Here is a 23,478-nt window from a genome sequence, read left to right on the forward strand (position 1 = left end):
ACTCGAAACTATTTGGAAGAATGGTTTCGGAAGAGGGAAGTGGAGCCAGGAGAGGAGGTTGAGTCAAAATATGACGATCGGAAACCCACTCCCTCAGATCTGCGTTTTTTCGGTGAAGGAGATTCCGATGAGGTATTACTTTTGATTTTTTGCGATTTATTTAGGGTTATTTATGTCGGTTTTATTAAAATGGTTTGATGATTGTTTGCATGTCTAAAAAAGTGGGATTTGATAAATGTTGGATTTATTTAGAGTATTGTTCATTGAACTCGGATTATTTATTGGATAAGTTGCTCTGATTTCCCATTGCATGTGTTAAAAATGCAGATCTGATATTATTTCGAATTTGTTGGGAATTTTTTGGAGATTTGTTGGATTCAATCGGACTTTTTATGTTATTTTTTGCTCTGTTTTCTCATTGCATGTTGTTAAAATTGAGTTCTGATTTTATTTGGATATATTTGGAAATTATTTGAAGAAAATCGGAATATTCATGTGTTTTGTTGATCTGTTTTCCCATTGCATGTGGTTAAAAATGGGATCTGGATGTATTTGGGATTTTTTTGAAATTTTTTCGGTAAAAATGGGATCTGGATGTAAAAATGGGATCTGGATTTATTTATCTTTTTTACTTCCTAGCAAAATTTATCTTTTATTATCTTTTACCGGGTTTACAATTTTAAAAGACGAACATATCTGAATCATCCACCTAAATCGCATCCATATGTCAAACTGCTAATAAAGCAACTTAATTCCGTCAAAAAGAATGCTAAAACCAGATATAATAAGCAAAAATTAGGAGAGAAGAAGTACCAATAGATTCATGTAATGGTCAGGATCAAAGGATGGGGAATTAATTGTATCCAATGTAGCGTACTTTGAAGAAAGTGTACTTGAATTAGCTACTGAAATTGTTTGATCCGTGAAATAGAAGCTCGATAAAGATTAACTCGGCAAAGAAGTAATCAACATCGTGCAACAGAAAAAATAACACCATTGAATCTTCTCGGAGACTCGGAGTCATTGAGACATGAACGTAAAGGGATATTTTCAGCAACAAAATTCACCTTAGATGGTAATACAAAGCTAGAACAACGATGTGATTAAACCATAGGTAAAAGAATGGTCATATTATACAAACTATGGAAAACCGATATGATTTTGTCCAAGGTCGTCAAAAAGTTGATCTCGGGATCTTTGAAGCAATGTTAATCATAAAATATGATCAAGATGTTAACCGAGTTAAAGAACAAATCTAAACTTTAGCATAATTCTTTGCCTTACCTAGGATAATCCTTTGCAATTACTCGTATCCATTATGGCAAATCATAAAATCATTCTTGGAAAAAAAAAAAAGTAAGTACCCTACACAATGCCTACAAAGTATAAAGCATTAACAAATGAACAAATACTAATAAGGCTTACTATGAAAAATACATTCAACAAATTAAAAACAAATTATTAAGAACAAATTATACAAAACGTTTATTTGCTTAAAGGAATACGTTTATTTGTGCTGAAAGATATTTATTATCTCAATTATTCATACCAAAAGGTTTCCCTCTTTATATATACAAAAAGGTAGAAGAGAAAGATAATTTTTTGTTGAAATCTATCTTTATCATATTATCTACTAATTTATTTTTTATTTTTTAATAAACCTAAAATATTAGTTAATAATATGTGATGATGTGGAAATCCTACGTGGACGCTCTAAATGCTCTCCAAAAAACTCCCCTTTATATATATATATTAGATTTTATTATATTTATAAAATATTTCGTGTATTTTTATAAATTAATTTCATTTAATGAGAATTAAATGCGCTTTTATTTTTAATTAATTTAAATATTAATTATTTCGAAAACCGGATTGTATTAAATAAATTCAAGGAATTTATTTAATCGGGAATTGTTGGGTCGTATTTCAAAAACGAATTTAATAAACTTAAAACCCGGTCGTTTTGTTTAATTAAACCCAACAAAGCCTGCAAGGAGTAAACTTAAATGAGCCTGGTAATGAGCCCAACTCAAAACTACCATAACCTAGCCCACAAGGGAGAGAAAAACTATGAATTATGTCAAGCATGTTGTTCAAGTTGGTTTGCATGTATGAGTAGTGCGCATGCAAGTTGTTATTATTATTATGCTATAGTACAGGATGTCTAGCATAATTATTGAGCCAGTCGAATATTGCCAGTGAGCAATATATATTCTACCAAGGGGTAGAATATGTGTAGGGAGTCTATGTGAATTGAACTAAGGACAATTCGTGCTAAGGGCACACCCCGCTTGTTAATAGGCAATGTCGGGTTATCTCAAACAGTGTTTTTGAGAAGGAACAATGGGAGTAATATCACTCGAGTCTATGTTTGATCACAAGTCCTAAATAAGTAAAATATTACAGAGTCATTGTTGAATGGTTTAATTGTTCAATTGTTTGTATGTTGTGTCTTGAGTCGCCTTGAACATAATATACTAATTAACGTAAAGTGTAACTCAAAAAGCTTCAAAACTCTTGGAACGTATATACCTTGAGTATGAACAATGGGGGAGTCTTGCCGAAAAACTTGTACTCCTAGAATGATACAAGACGTTGTTTCATTCTCTTTTATGCCGTTGTGCATTGGAATTCCTGTCGGTATGACCCGATTGTCGGTAGTAGCCCGACTTATTTTGGTGTATGGTTGGCTCCCATCACCTTTTTCTTTCCTTTTGAGGATACTTTACTTTACCCGTTCGAAGCTACTTTTTATTAATCTGTGAGTCAAGAGTCGTGTCATGTGTCGAGTCTTGTCTCCATATTTGTCTGTTTATTACATGGCTTTTGCATGTTGATTATTTAATTGTCGAGTGAAGCATGTTAGGATAGAATGTTATTCTAGCTTGTTCGTACTCAACCTTTGCTGATTTCGTGCTTCATGTCTTCTGGTCATGGCCTTTGCCTTAATGACCCTATAACGATCTATCAATTGCAATTGCGTTGTTGGGGAGTAGATTTTCAATAAAACAGGTTTGTAGAGATAACTTGCGGGAGAAGTTATCATGGGATTCGTGTTGAGAGTTTATTCTTCCGTATTTTATAAACTCTATTTTTATTTAAAGTCATGACTACTACTATTTTCAGTTAATGGATTTCTAATGGTTTGTTTTAGTTTGGGCCTCAACGGTTCCAACTTGTTTTAATGACCATTAACTATTTATTTAATATGTTTTGAAAGTTATTTAATTCCGCTGCGTAATTCTGGTAAATAGCCTTAGCCGTTATCACGGTGGCGGTAATATCTTGGTAATTCCTGTGTTTTAAGTTGAGAAAGTTTTATAAAAAGCAAGGAATTATTAGGGTGTTACACTTATTTTTCATTGGCCGAAACTAATTGTAATCCTAGGTGGCGCTCTAATCTTTCAGCAAATATGCCTCTTTTGTGTATATATATATATATATATATAAGATTAGTCTCTTGTAAAATACTACCTCCGTTTCACAATACTTGCATCATTTCTTTTTTCACGTATCCCAACATGCTTCTTTGAACATTAATATATCTAATTGCGTATAAGTAAAAATTATAAAAAAATTATATTTGGAATCTTCACATTGATACGAATTTGTTTTTACATAATGCGAAAGAATAAGTGTCAAAGTTAGTTAATGAATAGTGTACAAAAGAGAAACGATGCATCTATTGTGAAACGGAGGAAGTACTCTATACCAATTTATTAGATGTCATCGATCAAACTAGTTAATGTTTTCCTTTTAGTATTTTATTTCTTTTTATTAGTATGAACCCTTAAAAGATTCGTAGTTTTAAGTTTTACATACTTTCGTTTAAGAAATTGAAAGTTGTTATTCTAACTTGTTTTTTAGCTAGTATATTTGTCAATAAAAAAACGTAAAGAATAAAAAGATACGAAATGAATATTTTACAAGATCGTACATATGCTTTTACCGTACTATATAAACTAGGTAATTGTTAATCTTATATTTTCAGGATTTTCTTTTTGCTTATAAAGTTGTATGTTTAAATTTTAAATGCCATGGAATATCGTGTTAAGTAACATCCCATATATATGAATAAAAATCCCCCCGATCGTCTTTAGCGAAATTTATAAATTTCAAATACAGCAATATAAAAAGGAAAAAAAAAAGTGGTCATTGAGCAGCTTGTACGCAGTCCCTAGTGTGTATGAGATCGTCTTTCTCTTTTGTCCCCTCGCTTTTCTCTCTCATGACTCCTGGAATCTCTCTCTAAACATTTGACAAAAATTCCTTAGCACAGAAAATATAGCAAATTCTTTTACTCTTGAAAGAACTAAAGCAAGTACGGATCAACTGTTAAACCTTCCTTTTGATTTCAACAGGTGACACTATATTATATTCTGACTTCTTCAACCTGTCATTTCAATATTTTGATGTTAATTTTGCTTTATTTTGCTGAAGAATTCTTATTTTGATTTGAGAAACCTTTTAATTATTCTGGGTGTTTAGTGTATAAACTAGAATTGAAGAAATTTTGTTGTTGTTGTTGTTGTTGTTGTTGTTGTTGTTGTTTTTGTACATAATTTGGGTACATTTTCTCTGAATTTGATGTGGGGTTCTTGAACCATTTTGGGTTTTTGGGGGTGAATTATGATTTTGGAGCATTTACATTTATGGATGAATTATATTTTGGGTGCATAAATTATTATGCTGGAGCAATTTTCTTATCTGGGTGAACTAATTTTGGGGGTCTAATCATGATGTTCTAGAGCATTTTAATTTTCTGGGTGAAATGGATGAATTATGATGTTGGAGCTTTTTGACATTGGGATTATTTAAAAAGAAGAAAAATAACTTTTTGTTACTTTTCATATTTTGAAATTTGAATTAGATTAACAAGAATTTTCTTATTTTGAGGGCTGCATTGCTAAAATAAGAAGTATGAACAGTTATCACGCAACCTTGGGCTTTAGTCAGACTTCATGGTTCATCAACATTATCTAATACTATTAAAAATTGTTTATTAGTCAATGGAAGAGGCTGCACGCTTTGAATTCTAAGTCTTACTCGGCTTTTGGTTTGGTTTCTAGATCGGTCTTCTCTGTGTTCGGATTCTGTTTCCGGTTTTGTCATGATTCTTATAGTTATTTTTGTTGTTGAAATGGGTTCATAGGTATTTTTATTAGTAATCTTTGTAAGTTGGAGTTTATGATGATTTGTTTTTGGTATGATCAGTTTTTTGGGTGGAGTTTTGTTGGGTTGTGGCCAAAGTTGCCACACTATTGAAATGATCAATAGTTTGTGCTATTATACCTAATTTCAGAATAGATGCTGCAGTTTGATTCAATGGAATGGATATGCATCAATGTTAGATAGCTCAACAACACTGAAGAAAATGACTGACCTATCATCTGGATTGATACTTGGTATCTCTATTGGAGTAGTGATTGGTATATTTTTGGCAATTCTTGCACTGTATTGTGTTAGATACCAAAGAAAGCGTGCACAGATTGACAATAGCAGTTCAAGGAGATCGGCGACAATTCCTATTCGTGCGAATGGCATTGATACTTGTACAGAGTTATCGGACTCTACCCTTGGTGCGGAGTCTCCAAGGCGGTACAGGAAAAGTGTCAGTGGGATGTCCTTGTGGCTTGATGGCTTTAAGAAGAGTAATGTTGTTTCTGCATCTGGCATACTTGAGTTCGCTTACAGGTTTGCTTTCTCAGATCCCTTCTTGTTTTCAGTAGAGCATGTCAAACAATATAAAACGCTTGGAATAAAAATTATTGCAAGTGGCAAGACTGGCAACCATCTCTACTTGGTAATAAGGGCCAGAGCCGAATTTGGGGAGTGTTGAAGATGCGTTTTGACGTGGTTATTATGTTCTCTGAACTTGATGCCTAAATCTTGATGCGAAATTAATTATGGTGTTGTTTTTGGTTCTTAGAGAATATAACGAGAAAGAGAAAACTAGGCAATAATTGTTTCCTTATGGTAATAATTGAATGTGGTAGCAGGTTGTCATTACTGGTAATGCACTGTGTTTCGCTGGTGTCATTATATGCCAAAATTGTAAAATAAAGTGTACTTTTCCCTTAAGTTCATCCTAATGTGATGTTTTTGGAGAGTTATGATCTCAAGTATTTCCCGAGGGCTTCAAAAAACCTCTTTTCGTTGTATGTACTTTAAGGTGTATGAAGTTTCATATTGGATTGTTTATGCAGGACGGTAGAAACCCTCAGTCTAACTTTTTGTCTAGGCCAAAGGAAGACATGTAGTGCTTTTGAATAAATGTTCAAATAAATGATGAATCAGAGCACATGGAACCATATTTCCCCTCTTTGCCAGTCTATTTATTATTGGGAAGTGGTTCGCCGTTAAATGAAGTCATAACGAAAGTTGCATGTCTTTGCTACCAGCACCAATAGGTAAAGATAAATGGTTGCCCTTGATTTCATCACTATAAGCTGGCTTCTTCTTTTGCAGGGATTTGCAAAAAGCAACTCAGAATTTCACAACATTGGTTGGTCAGGGTGCATTTGGACCTGTTTACAGAGCTCAGATGTCAACTGGTGAAACAGTTGCTGTGAAGGTGCTAGCAACCGACTCAAAGCAAGGGGAGAGAGAATTTGAAACAGAGGTAATGATAAAATTTTAATCACTGGTACATCTTGTTGCCACAATTAATGCTTTTCATAGATGTCATTGTTGAAGTGCTTTATGCACAGGTCAAGTTGCTGTCTCAGTTATGCCGTAGTTATTGAGCTGATAGATTCTTGATCTCACCTCCTTACCTGTCTTATGTTGTATTCAGGTTAAGCTGCTAGGAAGGTTGCATCACAGAAACCTCTTGAATTTGGTTGGATATTGTACAGAGAAGGGGAAAAATATGCTTATATACGCCTATATGAGCAATGGAAATCTAGCTTCCCATTTATACAGTAAGTTACAAGCCGTATCTTTCACATATTTTATGAGCTAGATTCCCATAGAAACAAGAGTCTTATAGGTGTCAGTGCGATGATATGAAATCATTGATTTTGACCAACATTTCTTTCTGAAGAATCAACTACAGCGCGTGTAAATGAACATTTTGATATACACAGAGCATTATGATTTTAACTTTTAGTGTAGATTGACTGAATAAGTTAGTTGATTAAACTACCTGTCCAAACGTAGTTTTGTGAACCTTTCTTATGTTGAGACTGCAAGTTGACAGGCTTCCTCGTTTTCTAGCTTGCATGATCCCGTTCAAGGATAGTTGCAATTGGTGTTTCTGTGCTAGCAAATTTAGTTAGGAAGTGATTTGTCATATGCAAAGTGGCTCTATTGGAAGTTCTTGTTATTTACACATGTTTTGTGGCATCCCTCCTTGATATCCTCCCATATAGACCTGTCCCATTAATATAATTAACCCTGTAGTGTTTTGTTTTATGAGATTCTAAAGCATAACTTCTATTGCTATCTGTGCTAAGAGATGGAGGGTACCTTTCAATGATTAAGAATTGGATTGAATTTTTTGCAAAACAGAATTGCAAGAATTAAATTACAGACTTTAGTTGGTTATTCCAGTTTATATGCGTTGCATTTTAGCACATCTAAAAGGGTTATATTGATTCTGTGACTGCTGATTTTGAACTCTTTTCCTTCTATTTTAGCATGGTGGTGTTGCGAGGTGTTTGGGAGAATTGAATTCTTCATTTTGCAACTTATCTGCTGTTATATATGTACAATGAATGCATGCCATTTTGTAAGTGTGTTGGTGTTTCAGGTCTCACATTTCCGTTTGTCTGCCATATTGCTAGGCCCCTTCTGGCTAACTGAGTTATGAGTGTTATGACATTGAAAAACTAATTAACCTGTATTTTGGCTTTTAATTATTAAAATTCATGAGGTAGGCAACCATATTGATTTACTGAAGGCTGAAGAATGATTTATGTTGCCAAGGTTTCATACAGAAACCGGATTGTATTAAATTACATCCTTGCTGATTCTATTGCTTCTACTTGTAAAACATATGAACTAAATTAGGTGTTATGCTTCCATAACTTCTTTGGTTATGTGGTTTATAGATTTATTCTAAGTATACGAGTAGGAGTACTGAGCAGATTAGCTACAGGCTTTCTTTCTAAAGGTGTCAATAGGTAACCCATAATGGACAGGTTTTACCAATTTCACTTGCTCTCTCCAGATGAGAAGATGGAACCATTGAGCTGGGAACGAAGGGTCCATACAGCATTGGATGTCGCAAGAGGCTTGGAGTATCTGCATGATGGGGTAATTTTATTTTATAGATTGGGGTGTTTTTCAGCACAATGACGCTTATTTCATTGTTGTTTTCATTCTGATTCCCCCTCTTCTGTTTTCAGGCAGTTCCTCCTGTAATACATCGTGACATTAAATCTTCCAACATTTTGTTGGACCATTCAATGAAAGCTAGGGTACGTAAGTTGTTATCACTTGTGCCTGTGGAATTGAACTATTTTATGCAGACTTTGTAAATTTAGATGCTAGAAGCCTGGGATGGTGGCAGTGGTAACGTAGCCTTATATTTTATTCTGATATATACTTGATGCTCAATTTCTCTGGTGCACCCAGGTAGCCGATTTTGGGCTTTCAAAGGAAGAAGTACTTGATGGCCAGGCTTGCAATTTAAAGGGAACTTTTGGCTATCTTGATCCTGAGTATATATCCACAAGAACATTCACAAAGAAAAGTGATGTCTACAGTTATGGGGTCTTGCTTTTCGAACTCATTGCAGCAAGAAACCCCCTTCAAGGTCTCATGGAATATGTGGAGCTGGTAAGTTTATATTTCCTGAATGTGTATTTCTAGTGCATTTGACACTCCAAGGCAACGTCACCATACCGATTGCCCGATTGGTGTAGGGCCAGATAGTTGTTATTGGAAAAATCTTTGGATATTCATAACCTTGTTCCGGTATCATGAACTTTAGAATTTTCCATTGTGACCTCTTGGAGCCATACTTGTGTCTGACACTTTCTCAGCATGGCAGCTACACTTTGAGAGTTAACTTTGGAGTTTGAGGTTTCTTGAAGATTTTGTTTATGTCAGAGTGGCGGCCTCCCTGCAACCAAGAACCAATTTTGTCCTATCTGGTCAGAAGTTCTGTACAGGTTTATGTGGATTTTTAATTTTACCAAATCCCAACCAAATACTGTTGAGACTTGAGACCCAAACCTAGAAAATCCAAAGTATGGAGGTTGAACCATTTCCTACTCGCTGATAGAAATTAAAGCCATTAACAGCAGCGTTGACATTTACCACTACCAGCACCACCATACCACCTCACTTAGCTCCTCCATCCTCCATTACCAGCCTGCACTTTTGAAAACGTCGTCACCATCATTAGTTCCCGGTTTCTGGCATTTCAGTAACATACTGGAACATCGAAATCCTTATATTGAAACCAAACCGCCAATATTGAAAATCACCATCCCTGAACTCGGAAACACCACCAAGGGCACTAACCCATTGATATAAATTCATCCCCTCCACCACCACTTCACCATTCAGCACAGCAAGTCAGCAATCCAGTCTTCAAAAAAATACGTAAATGAATTTCGTATGTTAATCCCATTTTATCTGTTTGTCTTAGATTATTAATTACTTGGAACTAATAGGGATCATCCATTTAAAACCCAGCCAAATGGGAATGTTTCTGTTTTTTTAAGAGTCTTTCAATGTCTCATAATCATCAGGGGCAAAAAAGTGAATTGGTACCAATTACCTCAACAAAGTAATGTCCTTTCCTTTTCTTTTTTTTTTCCTGAGGAAAGGCCTAGTGTCGTGATTATGCATTAGAAATTCTTGGGTAACTTATATTTTTGTTCAGTGGGTTGAAATAGTTGCTCATTACAGTCCATTTTTGAACTGATGACACATAGGCTGCAATGAACACAGAGGGAGGTACTGGGTGGGAAGAAATCGTTGATTCACGTCTTGATGGGAAGTTTGATGTTTTGGAGCTAAATGAGATTGCAACCCTTGCTTACAAATGTGTAAATCGCATCCCTAAAAAGAGGCCGTCTATGAGAGACATCGTTCAAGTATTATCTCGGATTCTAAAATCCCAGCATAGTAAGAAACCTCAGGGGAGAACTCTATCCGCCACACCGGAAGAGGTGGCTATTGATGTCGATCAAGTAGAAGACCCAGCTTCAGAGAACGGACACAGGAGAGAAGATTCAATAAGCAGCATGGATACTGATCTTTAATGGCTGATTCTTTAAACATTCTTTAATTTTTTTTGTTGCTGTTACGTTTCTCTTTGGTATATTTTTTTTTCTTCTTCTTTTTTCTTGGTGTAGAGGTTTCAGGTACAGCTTATAGAAAAGTTAGGATTTTATTTGTTCTTTTCAGCTCATTGTAAAATAGGCCATTGGTTTGCTCAAGATAGTTTTCATTTTGTTCAATGCAGCTTAGTGTAATCTTACCCTTTTCAGTTTTCGCTGCAAATGACTACACAGGATAACCATGCAATTTTGTTTGTATGAGACGGTCTTGCAATGAGGCCAGGTTACGTTTTTCTCCACTTTTTATGTTTTATATACAATTTTTGCATTTCACAACAAATTACTCCGTAGTAAGAGACAGACTTGCAATAATTGATTGGAGCTTGTAATGTTGTATGGAGTAATGAGGCTAAGTAGTACGGAGTAGATCTTTGCAGATTTATATGATCTGGACCCGTTGCCCGTTGGATTGGGTCAATGGGCCCATTCAAAGAATCTGAAATATACACCAGTGCTGGGCTACATTCTTTTACATTGTCTTTTACTTAGGGTAGTCCAATCAAGAACATTTTTTTTTTAGCTTTGTACGAGTACTCCGTATTAATTACTTATTTAATTTGTTGTTTAAATTGTAAACTACGACTTCAATCTTTAGCCTAACCAGATTCTCTTGCTTTCTTGCATTAATTACGTATTAGTGGACTCTCATTTAGAGGTTAGATGACCCCTAACCCTAATGTAAGGGGAAATAAAAATATTAAGGATGTGTTTGGATTGAGTGTAATGGATTATGGGGTAATAAAAGTTAAATCACTTAATAAAAAAAGAACAATAAAGGTGAACTAAGGTGGTTGTAAGGAAAAGGGAGAAAGGGGGAAGTTATTACCCCAAATGAAGGTGATAATCACCCTAGTGAAGTGATGGTGGGAAGTTATTACCCCAAATGAAGGGATGGTGGGTAACTATTCCCCCATGATGAGTGTATTTGTTCTCCCTTTTATTTTCTTCTTGCGAACACTAGCTTATTCTCTTTACCACCACTTCATCCCCTCAGTATCACCTTTAATTCTCGCAATTCTTTTTTATGCAACAATTGGAGTAAATATATTGAAATCTAATTTAGCCAATTTGATGAGTAGAGTTTTTGTTGTGAGAAGCATCTTGTTCATACAACCTAATGCATGTAATGCTTGGACTCAAGTCCAATAAATCCTTTATAAAATGGCTGCTTGTTCATCCAAAGTAGACCTAAACCTATCTGCCATACTTTTAAGATGAGTTGTTGTCAAGGCAAAAGCTTCGTCTAGGATGTCTTCTTCGTGGATTCAAACATGGGACGACTCGTACAATCTCAACATACCCCGATGTCGTTGACTATACAAATCTTGAGTCCCCTTCATCATTTTTCAACTTCTTTAAAACATCTGTTTTCAAAAATCAGTCAAAGGACTCAATTAGTGTAACCTTACGTTCATACAATAAATGAGACGACGACCGTTGATGATCAAAATGGTTTAAAATACCAGTTGACATTTACACATTTTAAAACGGAGGGAGTAGTACTTTAACACTAATTCTTATGTAAAGGTAGTGTACAATAAATATTGTACTGAGAGTAAAAGGTAAGTCAAAATATTTAAATTGTCCCTTCAAAATCACTACTAATGCATAAAAGTAACAATGTAGCTTTTTAAATTGTTTATCCATCAAAAAAAGAATTTATAATATAAAAGTTAATCAAAATATTTTAAAAGTTCTCGATATATAATAAATTTGTTGTAGTGTGTGCAAAACTTTTGAAGTAATAGTTGAGTAAAATATCTAACTTTTTTACACGGCATTTTATTTGTGAAAATAGTTAATCTTCTTCTTCCAAAATCAAATTATTTTATTATTTATAATATGTAAAACAGGAAAGTAATATTTACGTAAATATCCCAGCGGTGATCAAACAAGTTAATTCCTTGCTTGTCACTCAATTGATATTTCACTATTCACAAAAAAGAAAAAGAAAAAGAAAACGAAAAAGGAACTTTCTATATATAATTAAAACATACGAAGTATTCTGATATTGAGTTCACATGAATTAATCTCTTTCATCTCTCAGACAAAACCAGAGAAGTGAAGAATTGAAGTTAGGGCTATGGCCGACAACAACGGAGTTATGATGATGAGCAACAACAATACACCCAGAAAGAAAACGAAGGGAAAATCCAAAATTCCAATGGAGTTAATCCGCGATCGAAAATCCCGTTTTGTGTCATTCTCGAAGAGAAAAAAGGGTTTGTTCAAGAAAATGGATATGCTATCGTCTTCTTTTTCTTCCTACATCGAGATGGCAGGTATTGTGTTCTCTCCTACGGGAAAACCCTATTCATTCGGCTACCCAAGCACAGATGCAGTAGTCGGGCGGTTTCTTGGTCGTGACGGCGGTGTTAATGGAGGCGGTGGTGGTGATCTTAAAAACAGAGAGGGTGGTTTTTGGTGGGATGATGTGAATGTTGATAGTTTGAATTTGGAACAACTCGAGGCACTTAAGTGTTCGCTTGAGGAAGTAAAAAACATTGCTTTTCAGAAAGCAGTTGATATTTTAAGTGATGGGAGTTAATTAAATTAGGTATGTGGATGTTAATTAGTTGATTAAGAAGTAATTAGCGCGAATGATTAGATTGATGAGAATGCTTAATTTTAATTTCGGCCTATTATTGTTAAATTAGGGTTTTGATTCTTATTCAGACATGTTTAATTTTAGAAGTGTTATGTTGTTTGGTTAGTACTATTAGAATTGGTAAAATGTTTAACTTTGATTTGTTATTGTGTTGGTCCGAATGCAATTTTAATTCCAATGTATTGGAATTAGGGTTTTGTTCGAAAGCTTAATTACTTTAAAAACCTTCTAGTTTTGTTGTTGTACTAGTGTTGTTAGCTGGTTAATTATTTGTGTTCCTACTTCCTAGGTTGTTGGGGGTATCGTCTTTTACAATGGAAATAGTTGGTATATATAAAGGCCGGCGCTGATGTAGTCATCATCCCTTAAGGTCTGTATAGTACTCTGTTCGCCCTGTTCCTGCCGATAACGTAATGAAGTAAGGTTCAACATTGACCAAATCAGTAACCATAATTTCATGCCTCACCTACTTATAATATCATGCATTATTGTCGATAATTGGAGGTAAATACATAAGTTGAAAAAGAAAAGGCTCTTAAAATTAAAAAGGGATAATAGGGTGAAGAAGAAGAGATGCAATATTATCCTTAATTTATGAATTGGTTAACAACAGTGTAACCGGCCATCAGTTCTTCCCTTGTAAAAGACATGAGCTGCGCGATTAAGGTGAAGAATACGATCCAATAAAGGCTTTGGGATCATTGGAAGATTCTTTTAGGACAATAATGACTCTAGTGTCACACGTTTACCTTAAGTTACATCAGATGGATGTAAAAATTACGTTTCTCAATGGTGAAATTGATCAGACAATTTATATCGTGCAATCAGAAAACTTTGTGTCAGACGATGCAAAGAAAATGATACTATGTATGCAAATTAAAGAAATTTATTTCAAGTTTCATAAAGTTATCGTCTAAGTTGGTTTTGAGATGAATGTAGCTTAAGATTGTATACCATGAGTTTAATGTTGAGGAATATTGATTGCCAATAACGATATGATATAGGGTTATTGCATGAAAAATAGATTTCTATCAAACAAATTTGAAAAGAAATATCTAGGTGAAGAATCTTTTATACTACTTTGGTTTGAAAATAATCTTTACACTTTATGTTTAAGTTTGTTTGATAATATTCTACTCCGATCCGTATATTTGAACATGGACCACATGACCACATGACCCCTCTTACCTCACAAAAATGACAACTTAGGTGATGTACGTATTAAGTACCTTGGTGCCTGCAACATCGTTCATGAGTCTGAGAATCGTAAACGAAGCTTGAACTAGCTTAGGCGTAGGGTACTGGAACACCAATTCATAGCTTTGTTTTGTAGCAATAGCTCCCATGCCAAGAAATGATGCAGCAATTCCTACATTATAGGCAATGGACACTCTAGCAACTTCCATATATTCATCATATTTGGGGATGTACTTTTTACGACGCCAATTTGCTTCTTTAAGCCACATTTCACATGCACAACTCATCTACATATAAAACCATGCAATTTAAGGTAATGTATTCCATATATATACATTATTTCCTTCTTTGGCAAGTTCTCTTTCAGCTTCATCCACGGTTTCAAGAAATATTTGATAACAACTGTTAAAATATTCAGGTAATTGAGCTACGTAGCTGTAGTCCCACCTATAAGTTTTATAAGCACAACTCCGATTGGTACATCAAATTGTTTAGTTTGTATAGCAATTCATTATTTTGTTTGAGTAAACTTATTGGTAAAGGTAAACCCATTTAATTAATTGTTCTACTCCGTATGCATGTCGAAGATAAAGTCCTAATTAATTTCGTAACACGATTTCTTTAATTAATTTACATACCTACCAACTGCTTCAACGAGGAGCTGCAGCGTATCATCAGTGCCATAAGCGTCAAATGTGTCATCAAAAACTTGCAAAAACATGAATACTTTTATCAATATTTTTCTTGCAAATGAATATTTAGGTTCATAATAGCATCCCAATATCCATAAGTATTAAGTAGCCCTCCACCAATCTATCTCTCGTATATGGTACCTTCGAATACAAGTCTTTCCACCAACTACATAGTTCAATTGCAGCACATCAGTATAGAATTGTATGGGAAAATATAAGCCAAAATGCATGCGGTCTTGCCAATTTTAAGAATTTTAAAGCAATGTTGTATAGTCTCGTGCAAATTACTACGGAGTACATCCGTTTCATAAAGATTTTTACGATTATCATTTGCACAACTACTAAGACAAAAGTTGGTTAAATATAATAAAATATGAATAAAATAAGAGAAGTGTGTAAAAAAAGTGGCACTACAAGCACTACAAGATAAATTCAGGAAAATAAATTTATCAAAATAATCTGTATAATTTAAAAGTGAAATAAGTGACATACATAAACCTTAAGCAACCTTAAACGTAAAATAAATATTAACTAGCTAGTGTCTCGGGCGATGACCCAGAGTGTTGCTTATAGTTTTTGGGTTTTTTTAAAAAAATTCAAATTTATTTACTCGTATTTCTTTATATATGCAGTTTGAAAATAATACGGAGTATGAATTTCATTATATATGGAGATTGAGAATGAAATTGGTTAACCAACAATTAACGACCAAAATTTTGAGTAATTTTGTTTACTTGTGTAAAACTTTATTTTTTGAACTACGTTACATATAACTTATAAGAAGTTTGTTAAGTTACAACTGTATAATGAATTACAAAGTCAAAATACATTTTAGAGGGGAAAAAACCACATTTGATATCCAAGAGCAACTTCAATGGTTAGCTACAAGATGTTGTGGCTAAGTTTGCCACATGAAATTTCTAACTTTAATTGATTAAAACTACGTACAAATCTTCACATTGGTGGGCTACAATAATTTGTAGCTCCCTATAATATTTAATTTAAATAATTTATTTATTTGATCTATATTTTTTTTGAGCTACGTAGCCCAAAATAGCTACAAGGTTTTAACAGCTGCTTATGTCATTGTTGTACCAATGGTGGGCTACCTGCTCACATGCTCTCTTTTTTTGTGAGCAGGTCCTTTTTTTAACCATTGGAGTTTTTTTTTTTTTTTTTTTTGACAAGTAAGAGAGGATTTATATATATCAACCAAAACATTTTACAACCTAATCAGTACCAGGTATTGAAACACCAGCAAGGCCCAAACAAAGCCCCAAATAGACCCCAAAAAACTAATTACAAGCTAGCAAACCAATGAGCTTCACTAGTGCTAATCTTCTTTCCTATGAGTTTACTAACTCTATTTTTTACACAAAACTGAATGTGCTGTACAGTGTTTTTGACAGTAGGGACAGACCCTTCCCAAATAGAAGAGTTCCTAGCTTTCCAGATGGAGTAAACCACCCCAGTGATCACTGCATAAGTGACTTTTCTTTTGAACCCAGAAGGGCAATATCTTCTAACCCACTGGAAGAGGGAGATAAGGGATGACCTGTAGGCTGTAGGTTCTAAAACCTAGCCAGTGCATAATAGTAGAGCAGCAATCTATGTTATACTTGCACTCAAAGAATAAATGAGCTCCAGTCTCTGGATGTGAGCCACAAAGGCCACACAGGTTATCAACACCAATGCCTAAGGGGAACAACCTTGCTTTGGTTTTCAATCTGTCTTGTAAAGCTAGCCAGCATATGATTCTGTGTTTGGGCATAGAAAATCTGTTCCAGACAAACATGTTCCATCTAATCTTGTCTCTAGAACCTCTCATCAACTTGTAGTTGTCTTTAATGTAGTATTTTGCAGAAGTGAGCCAAGTAGAAGAACTAGTGAACTCAGTACAAGCTTGTTTAGCTCTGCAGATGTACTTGACAGCCCAACTAGCTGCCATGGAGGGGGTGTACATCTGCCAGGATTTGCTTTTTATATAAATAGAATGGACCCATTTGACCCACAAGTTATCCTGTTTTTGCTCAATTGCCCAAGCCAATTTCCTAACTGCTGCTTGGTTCCAAATGGCAAGATTTCTGAAACCAAGGCCACCTTGCTCTTTGGGAAAGCACAAAGTCTCCCATGCAACAGGGCCAGGCCTGTTGTCATCATACACTCCATGCCATAAGAATGCCCTGCAGACAACGTTTATCTTCTTCACTATAGGTTTAGGGAGGATGAAAATCTGCCCCCAGTAGATACAAATGCTCATCAACACTGAATTTACCAATTGCATTCTCCCAGCAAAAGAAAGATTTCTAGTGCTCCAGATTTTGATTCTTGTAACCATTCTATCAACAAGCTGATCACATTCACCTGCTTGCAGCTTCCTGGTGCTGATGGGAACCCCCATGTACCTGAAGGGTAACTCCCCAAATTTAAAACCAGTGATATTTCTGATGTTATGTTTGACAGCATCAGAAACACCACTACAATACACAAAGGACTTTGAAGGGTTAACTTGCAGGCCAGTTGTTGCAGAAAACAGGTTGAAACCTTCCATCATAAGCTGAATAGATTTAGGATCTCCCCTGCAGAACATTAATAGATCATCTGCAAAGCACAGGTGGTTGAGTTTGAGTGTTGTACATCTGGTGTGAAATCTGAAATCAGGGTGTTCACCAACAGTTTTCATACACCTTGAAAAATATTCCATACACAGGGTGAATAAGAGAGGAGATAGGGGATCTCCTTGTCTCAATCCTCTCTTTGGCTGGATGAGGTCAGTGGGAGAGCCATTGATGAGGATAGAGTATCTGGTGGTGGATAGGCAAGTCATGACCAGTTGCACAAAGAACACAGAAAACCCTAGTTCTAGCATAGCTTCCTCAATGAAACTCCATTCAACAGTATCATAAGCTTTCCTTAAATCCAGCTTCATTAGGCAACAAGGTTGAGTGTGTGTTTGGTTGTACATCTTGACAATGTCTTGGCATATAAGGACATTGTGTAGAATAGATCTCCCAGAAACAAAAGCCCCTTGATTATGAGAGATGATATCTGGCAGGATCTTGTTCAGTTGATTACACATAAGCTTAGAAATGCATTTGTAGATTACTGTACAGCAAGCTATGGGTCTGAAATCACCCACTGTGGCTGGAACAGGCACCTTGGGAACCAAAGTAATTGCTGTAACATTTATCTCTTTCAGTAATTTCCCAGTTCTAAAAAAATCAGTAATGGCAGTGTACATATCATCTTTAATAATTGCCCAGGAAGTTTTGAAGAAGTGACTATTATAGCCATCAAGACCAGGAGCTTTGTGGATGGGCATATCATGCAATACTCTTTTCACATCCTCCATAGAAAACTGGCAAGACAGCAACTGTTTGTGGTTCTCAGTTAGTCTAGCTCCTCTATTCATGATACAAGGGTTGACAGCAGTTCTATGTTCCAAAGTGGTGCAGAACAAATCACTGTAAAAATTATGAAAAGTCAAATTCACTCCCTGAGGGGACTGGATCCACTCACCAGACTGAGAGTGTATGGAATGGATACTGTTTTATTTTCTTCTGTGTTTGATGCTCTGGTGGAAAAGTCTAGAGTTCTCATCACCAAATTCCAACTAGTCAATCTTGACTTTCTGTTGGATGAAGGAAGTGTAGGTGGTGTGAGCTTTGAGATAAGCTGCATCAGCTTCTTTCTCCAAAGTGGCCAAGCTTGTGTTGCTAGGATCTGCATGCATTTTAGATTGAACTTCCAGAAGAATGCAATGCATTTTGATATCTTCAGCTTCAACATCATTGAAACCTTGCTTGTTAAGAGCTCTGAGGTCAGTTTTGAGCCATTTTAGCTTCTGTGTAAGTCTGAACATGGGACACCCATGAACACTCTTTTGCCAGTTTTGATCCACAATACTGATGAACTTATCAGAAGTAGTCCACATATTATAAAATCTAAAAGGCCTCTTAACATGTATAGTTGGAAAACTGCAAAGGACCATGGGGCAATGATCAAAATCTTCCTCTGGGAGGAAATTAGCTTCTGCTTCAGGAAACATATCTCCCCATTGTGTGTTTGCCAAAACTCTATCAATCCTAGAGAAAACTCTAGAATCCCCCTCCTGGTTATTGGTCCAAGTATAATGTCTACCAGTGGTTTTGATTGTATCCAAATGGCATGAAGTCATACAATTCCTCATTGGTTGAATATCACTCAATCTAACAGGGCCACCTATTCTGTCATCAATATCCATGAGAGCAATAATGTCTCCCATAATTACCCAAGGTGAGTTGTAGTGAAGGCCAATATCACACAAATGATCCCATAGTTTAGTTCTTTCAGCCTTATCATTCATCCCATAGATGAATGTCACACAGAATTTGAGACAAGTACTGAGAGAGGTCAGTTCACAATGAATACTCTGGTTGGTCAAGGCTAAAATGTTGAGGTTAAAAGAGGATGGGTCCCAACCAACCACAATCCTGCTAGAAGTACAACAACTTAAGTTGGTGGTAAAATTCCACCCAGGGCACAGATTCAGATAAAGGTCACCCAATTTTGGAGTCTTTATCTTGGTTTCCAGAAGGCTGAATAGCTTAATGTGGTGAAGATTAAGCATTCTCTTCACCTTTAGCTGTTTATCATATCTATTCAACCCCCTGATGTTCCAGCAGAGAATATTATCCATTTGACTCAGGGGTGGTCAACCCCTGGTCAAATCCCACAAGATCATCCACCACAGTGTCTGTCTCCCTTGCATCAGTGGCACTCAGCACATGAAAGCTGTTCCTAGTGGCAACAGGCTTTAATTGACTGCAATGTTGTTTTCTGAATCTGTTAACTAGCTCAAACCCTTCTTGGTCTGGACCTGCAGCAACAGTATCAGCAGCTGGTATTGGTGTCACAGGTTTTGGAGCTTGTTTGGCTTTCTGCACCCACACCTTTCTTGTTTTCACAGGTGGTTGAGTAGCTTTCAGTATCCCACAGTTAGTGCTATCATGTCCCATTTTCTTGCAGGAGGAGCATTGAATAGGGAGCCAGTCATATTCCACTATCTGTTATATCAACAGACCCTTCTCATTCACAAACTGAATTGTCTTTGGACATGGTTGATCAAGGCTCACTTCCACCAAAACTTTGGCAAACATGAGTTTGTCCCTGTTAAGTGTGGCTGTATCAACCTTGATAGCTTTCCCCACCAATCCAGCAATCTTAAAGAGACTTTTCTCACCCCAATACTTCACATCAAGCCTAGGCAACTTGATCCATATTGGCACTTGTTTGACAGTTTCTTTGGTGTAGCATTCATCAGGAGACCAGGGTTTGAAAATGAGTGGTTTTGAGTAAAAAAATTGAGGTCCTCCTTGTAAGATTTTCTGGCAATTTTCCATAGTGGTGAAGTGAACCAAAAACAATCCTCTCCCCATCATAGAAATCTTATCCACCCCCATTTTGCCCCAAATTCTGTGTATATATCCTTCCATAACATGTTGTGGTGGGTTTGCCCCTAATACATAGCAAACCACAGCAGAATTCCAGTATGTAATTTCATCCTCAATGTCTTCTAATTCAATGTGAACCAGATTAGGGGAAGCATTCAAAGTATTCACAACAAAATTGGGGGAAATCGTATCATTATTCACAGTTTTTGCAGGTATAGTTGTATGATCATCTTGAGTTACTGTTTTATTGCCGGATTTAAAGTGGCCACACACATTTGTCCCATTACTTAAACCGTTGAGCCAAGCATTAAAACTATCACGAACCTGAGATCTTTGTTGCAATGCACGCAGAGAAGATTTAGGTGTAAGCAATTCGGGTTCCAAATCGCCAAGAATTTCTGGGATTTCTTCTGGGTTTTCTTCTGGGAATTCATCATTGGTTTCAAAGTTCATGTCCTCCTCCATTAAAGGAGACGATTCTTTCATTGAAGCAGCTCGAGTGTTAGGACGAGCCACCACATGTTGAGTCATCTCCTTCTTCCCTGAGTTGTTCGAGCGAGTTTGCTTTCGAGGTCTATCCATGGCGTCGAAGGAGTTCCCTCTTCGAACCTCTCAACAAACTCTTAATCTGTGTTTTAACCATTGGAGTTGCTCTAAAAGAAACACAGCATTATTATTTTATTCCCTATCATTTCTTCTGTTAATTTTATGGTTTTATGTTTGATGAAAATAAATTTCTAGAAAAGATTTATGATTTGATTAGTAAATGAATAAAAGTTAAGAAAAAAGTGTTATCATAAATTGTTATTGTAATACAAAAATTTGGGCATTAAATATTTATACTTTTAAAAACTTTTGTGTGCCCCCGATCTACGGTATTTTACTGTACATCCAACCTTGCGCATAAAAAGTGAAAAATAAAACTCACTCAAGGTAAAAAGTGACCTAGACCAAAGATAAAAGTGTACCCGACTAAAGATATAAGTGACCTTATTCGAGGACTAAAATTACCTTTCGCAATAATAAATGTGACCCTAACCAATGAAAAATGTGACCCTAACAATAATCAATGAAGTGACTCTTATCAAGAGTGATATGCTTGTTACAAGTTATAAGTATGACCAATACAACACCAACAATGAGAATATACAAATACACAAGTGTAATATAAATAGTAGGCTAGGCTTGAACCCACACTATGTGCAATATTGTACTTAATTTGTTCTACCATTTGAGTTAATAGCCTTGAAAATAAGGTAACTTATAACTACAATAAAGAAAACTAATAACATCAATAAGGGTAACTAAAAGAACATAATAGATGCGGATAACCTTCCTCTTTTGGGCCGCCACACGATATATTATCGTAGATCAGCCTTTCTGAAAAGTTTGTGTTATCCTTTTAAAAGAACGACTTTTCTCTTTTTTAATTGTTTTAGAATCATAAATTGAATTGTTAGAGTAATGGATAAAACTTAGTATTAATATATGAGAGGTCACATGTTCAAGGATGTGTAGGGCATGAGCTGCTTGTTCATCCAAAGAACAAATCAAGCTATCTGCCATAGTTTTAAGATGAGTAGTTGTGAAGGCCAAAGCTTCATCTAGGATATCATCTCCTCGGAATCGAACATGTGATGCCTCATACAAGCTCAACATACCCCTCTTGTCGTTGGTTATGGAACTCTTGAACATTCCATCATCATTTTTAAACTTCTTGAAAACATCTGCTTTCACAAATCAATCAAATGTCACAACCTGTACCGTTTTTGGGAAAACATGCGTTTTACTAGAAAACATAATTTATTTTTATTTAAACCTAGCTTAGTCATCAAAAAAGTTATCTAATGTAGAATAAATTTAATAACTGATGCGTGTAAGACGTTTTGATTGAATGATGTACGTACGTGTCAAAGGACCAACTCAACCAAAAGCTTAATTAAGATGATGGTTAAAGCCCCGACATTAGTTTTATACTCTATCAGTACGTTTTAATGATACGGACAACTAGAAAAACGTAATGGAATGACGTTGTAATTGTAGAGATGAGTAGTAAGAAAACGTAATGGAATGAGTTGTAAATGTAGGGAATACTAAGAGATTAATTGGGTAATTGAACTTACCAGAAGGCACATAGAAACCATGTTGCCTAAGGATACGAAATCGGGTGGAAACATAGTTGAGATCATCTTTGTCACATTGGTCATGGTTGAACTCATACAATTTGTGTAAAGCATCCTCGATTTGATGTTCAAAGTGATATGCCACTCCAAGACGTTCGATTGCGTCAATGTAATAAATCTGTTCCACTGGATTATCATTGCTACTTACCAGTTACCAGTAGTAGTAGTTCCTTCAGGACACCCTCTTTCAGCTGCTCAACTTCTTGCTCCTTTTCAAATTGGCTTGCCTACGCAGATCATTAATTAATTTTGTGGATAATCATATCGATTTTATTTAATTACATAATTATTTAACCTAAGTGGCCTTTGGATCTTTGCTACATGTGGAAGATTCTTTTTGTAATTAATTGATTAATAAAGAGAATATAGAGAAAGATGTAGCAAGAACAATGGAATAAATGTACCTGGTCAATGGGAGTGAAATGTAGAAACTGGTCACCCCAGTGGGATGGATGAAAGTAGGCCTCAGGAATTACAATGCTCATTTTGTGGGTTTTTTGATTTTCTAGAATCCTTTTCATTTACTACTTATACTCCCTCCGTCCCGTAATATTTGACCTGTTTTCCTTATCGGGTCGTCCCTTAATACTTGATCTGTTTCTAAAAATGGAAATATTCTAACAATATTATATTATTTCTCACTCCACCCCTATTAACCCACCTATCCCCTACTCCTTACAAAAAATAATTAAAAATTCAACCCCTACTCTCTCCCAACCCCACCCCTTTACACATTTCCCACTAACTACATTAAAATAATACCCCACTATCAACTACTACCTATTAAATTAAATAAGTCAATTCAAGTCCCTTAAATTTTGTGCCGATTAAACCGGGTCGAGTATTCCGGGACGGAAGGAGTAGATGCTTAATACAACCTCAATAACTATGCCTATAAAAAAGTACCAAGAGAGTAATAGTTTAAATTAGGCAAATTTGTTAAAAAGGACCTTTTATAATCCAAATTTTGCGAGAAAGGACCTTATATATTTTTTTTTGTGAAATAACACCTTAATGTAAAATTTTTTGCGAGAAAGGACCTTATATAAATTTTTTTTGTGAAATCAC

At 35.5% G+C, this 23,478-nt stretch overlaps 3 protein-coding genes and 1 pseudogene across 6 annotated transcripts; 2 read left to right on the forward strand and 2 right to left on the reverse strand.

The window, feature by feature from the left end:
- The first annotated feature begins 4,123 nt into the window (after positions 1-4,123).
- Positions 4,124-10,496, forward strand: LOC110797883 (calcium/calmodulin-regulated receptor-like kinase 1). Of its 4 annotated transcripts, none has more exons than XM_022003010.2 (8): positions 4,124-4,361; positions 5,317-5,694; positions 6,469-6,622; positions 6,797-6,923; positions 8,174-8,259; positions 8,352-8,423; positions 8,581-8,784; positions 9,907-10,120. In XM_022003010.2, the coding sequence occupies exons 2-8, from the start codon at positions 5,345-5,347 to the stop codon at positions 9,973-9,975; spliced, it is 1,062 nt and encodes a 353-aa protein (XP_021858702.1). In that variant the 5' UTR covers positions 4,124-4,361; positions 5,317-5,344; the 3' UTR covers positions 9,976-10,120. The 4 variants fall into 4 exon arrangements, with proteins under 4 accessions (XP_021858702.1, XP_021858701.1, XP_021858700.1 ...); XM_022003009.2 differs by having other exon boundaries at positions 4,133-4,361; positions 5,303-5,694; positions 9,891-10,496; XM_022003008.2 differs by having other exon boundaries at positions 4,133-4,361; positions 5,308-5,694; positions 9,891-10,496.
- A 1,703-nt stretch (positions 10,497-12,199) lies between these two features.
- Positions 12,200-13,039, forward strand: LOC130459205 (agamous-like MADS-box protein AGL62). The gene has a single exon (XM_056826428.1). It carries the CDS (start codon positions 12,382-12,384, stop codon positions 12,844-12,846), a length of 465 nt encoding a protein of 154 aa, XP_056682406.1. The 5' UTR covers positions 12,200-12,381; the 3' UTR covers positions 12,847-13,039.
- A 5,369-nt stretch (positions 13,040-18,408) lies between these two features.
- Positions 18,409-19,404, reverse strand: LOC110797876 (uncharacterized). The gene has a single exon (XM_022003004.2). It carries the CDS (start codon positions 19,402-19,404, stop codon positions 18,409-18,411), a length of 996 nt encoding a protein of 331 aa, XP_021858696.2.
- A 1,640-nt stretch (positions 19,405-21,044) lies between these two features.
- LOC110797879 (valencene synthase-like) lies at positions 21,045-23,192 on the reverse strand (annotated as a pseudogene).
- Between the last annotated feature and the right edge of the window lie 286 nt (positions 23,193-23,478).

This window comes from Spinacia oleracea, chromosome 4, assembly GCF_020520425.1.
Source record: "Spinacia oleracea cultivar Varoflay chromosome 4, BTI_SOV_V1, whole genome shotgun sequence".
Lineage (NCBI taxonomy): Eukaryota > Viridiplantae > Streptophyta > Magnoliopsida > Caryophyllales > Amaranthaceae > Spinacia > Spinacia oleracea.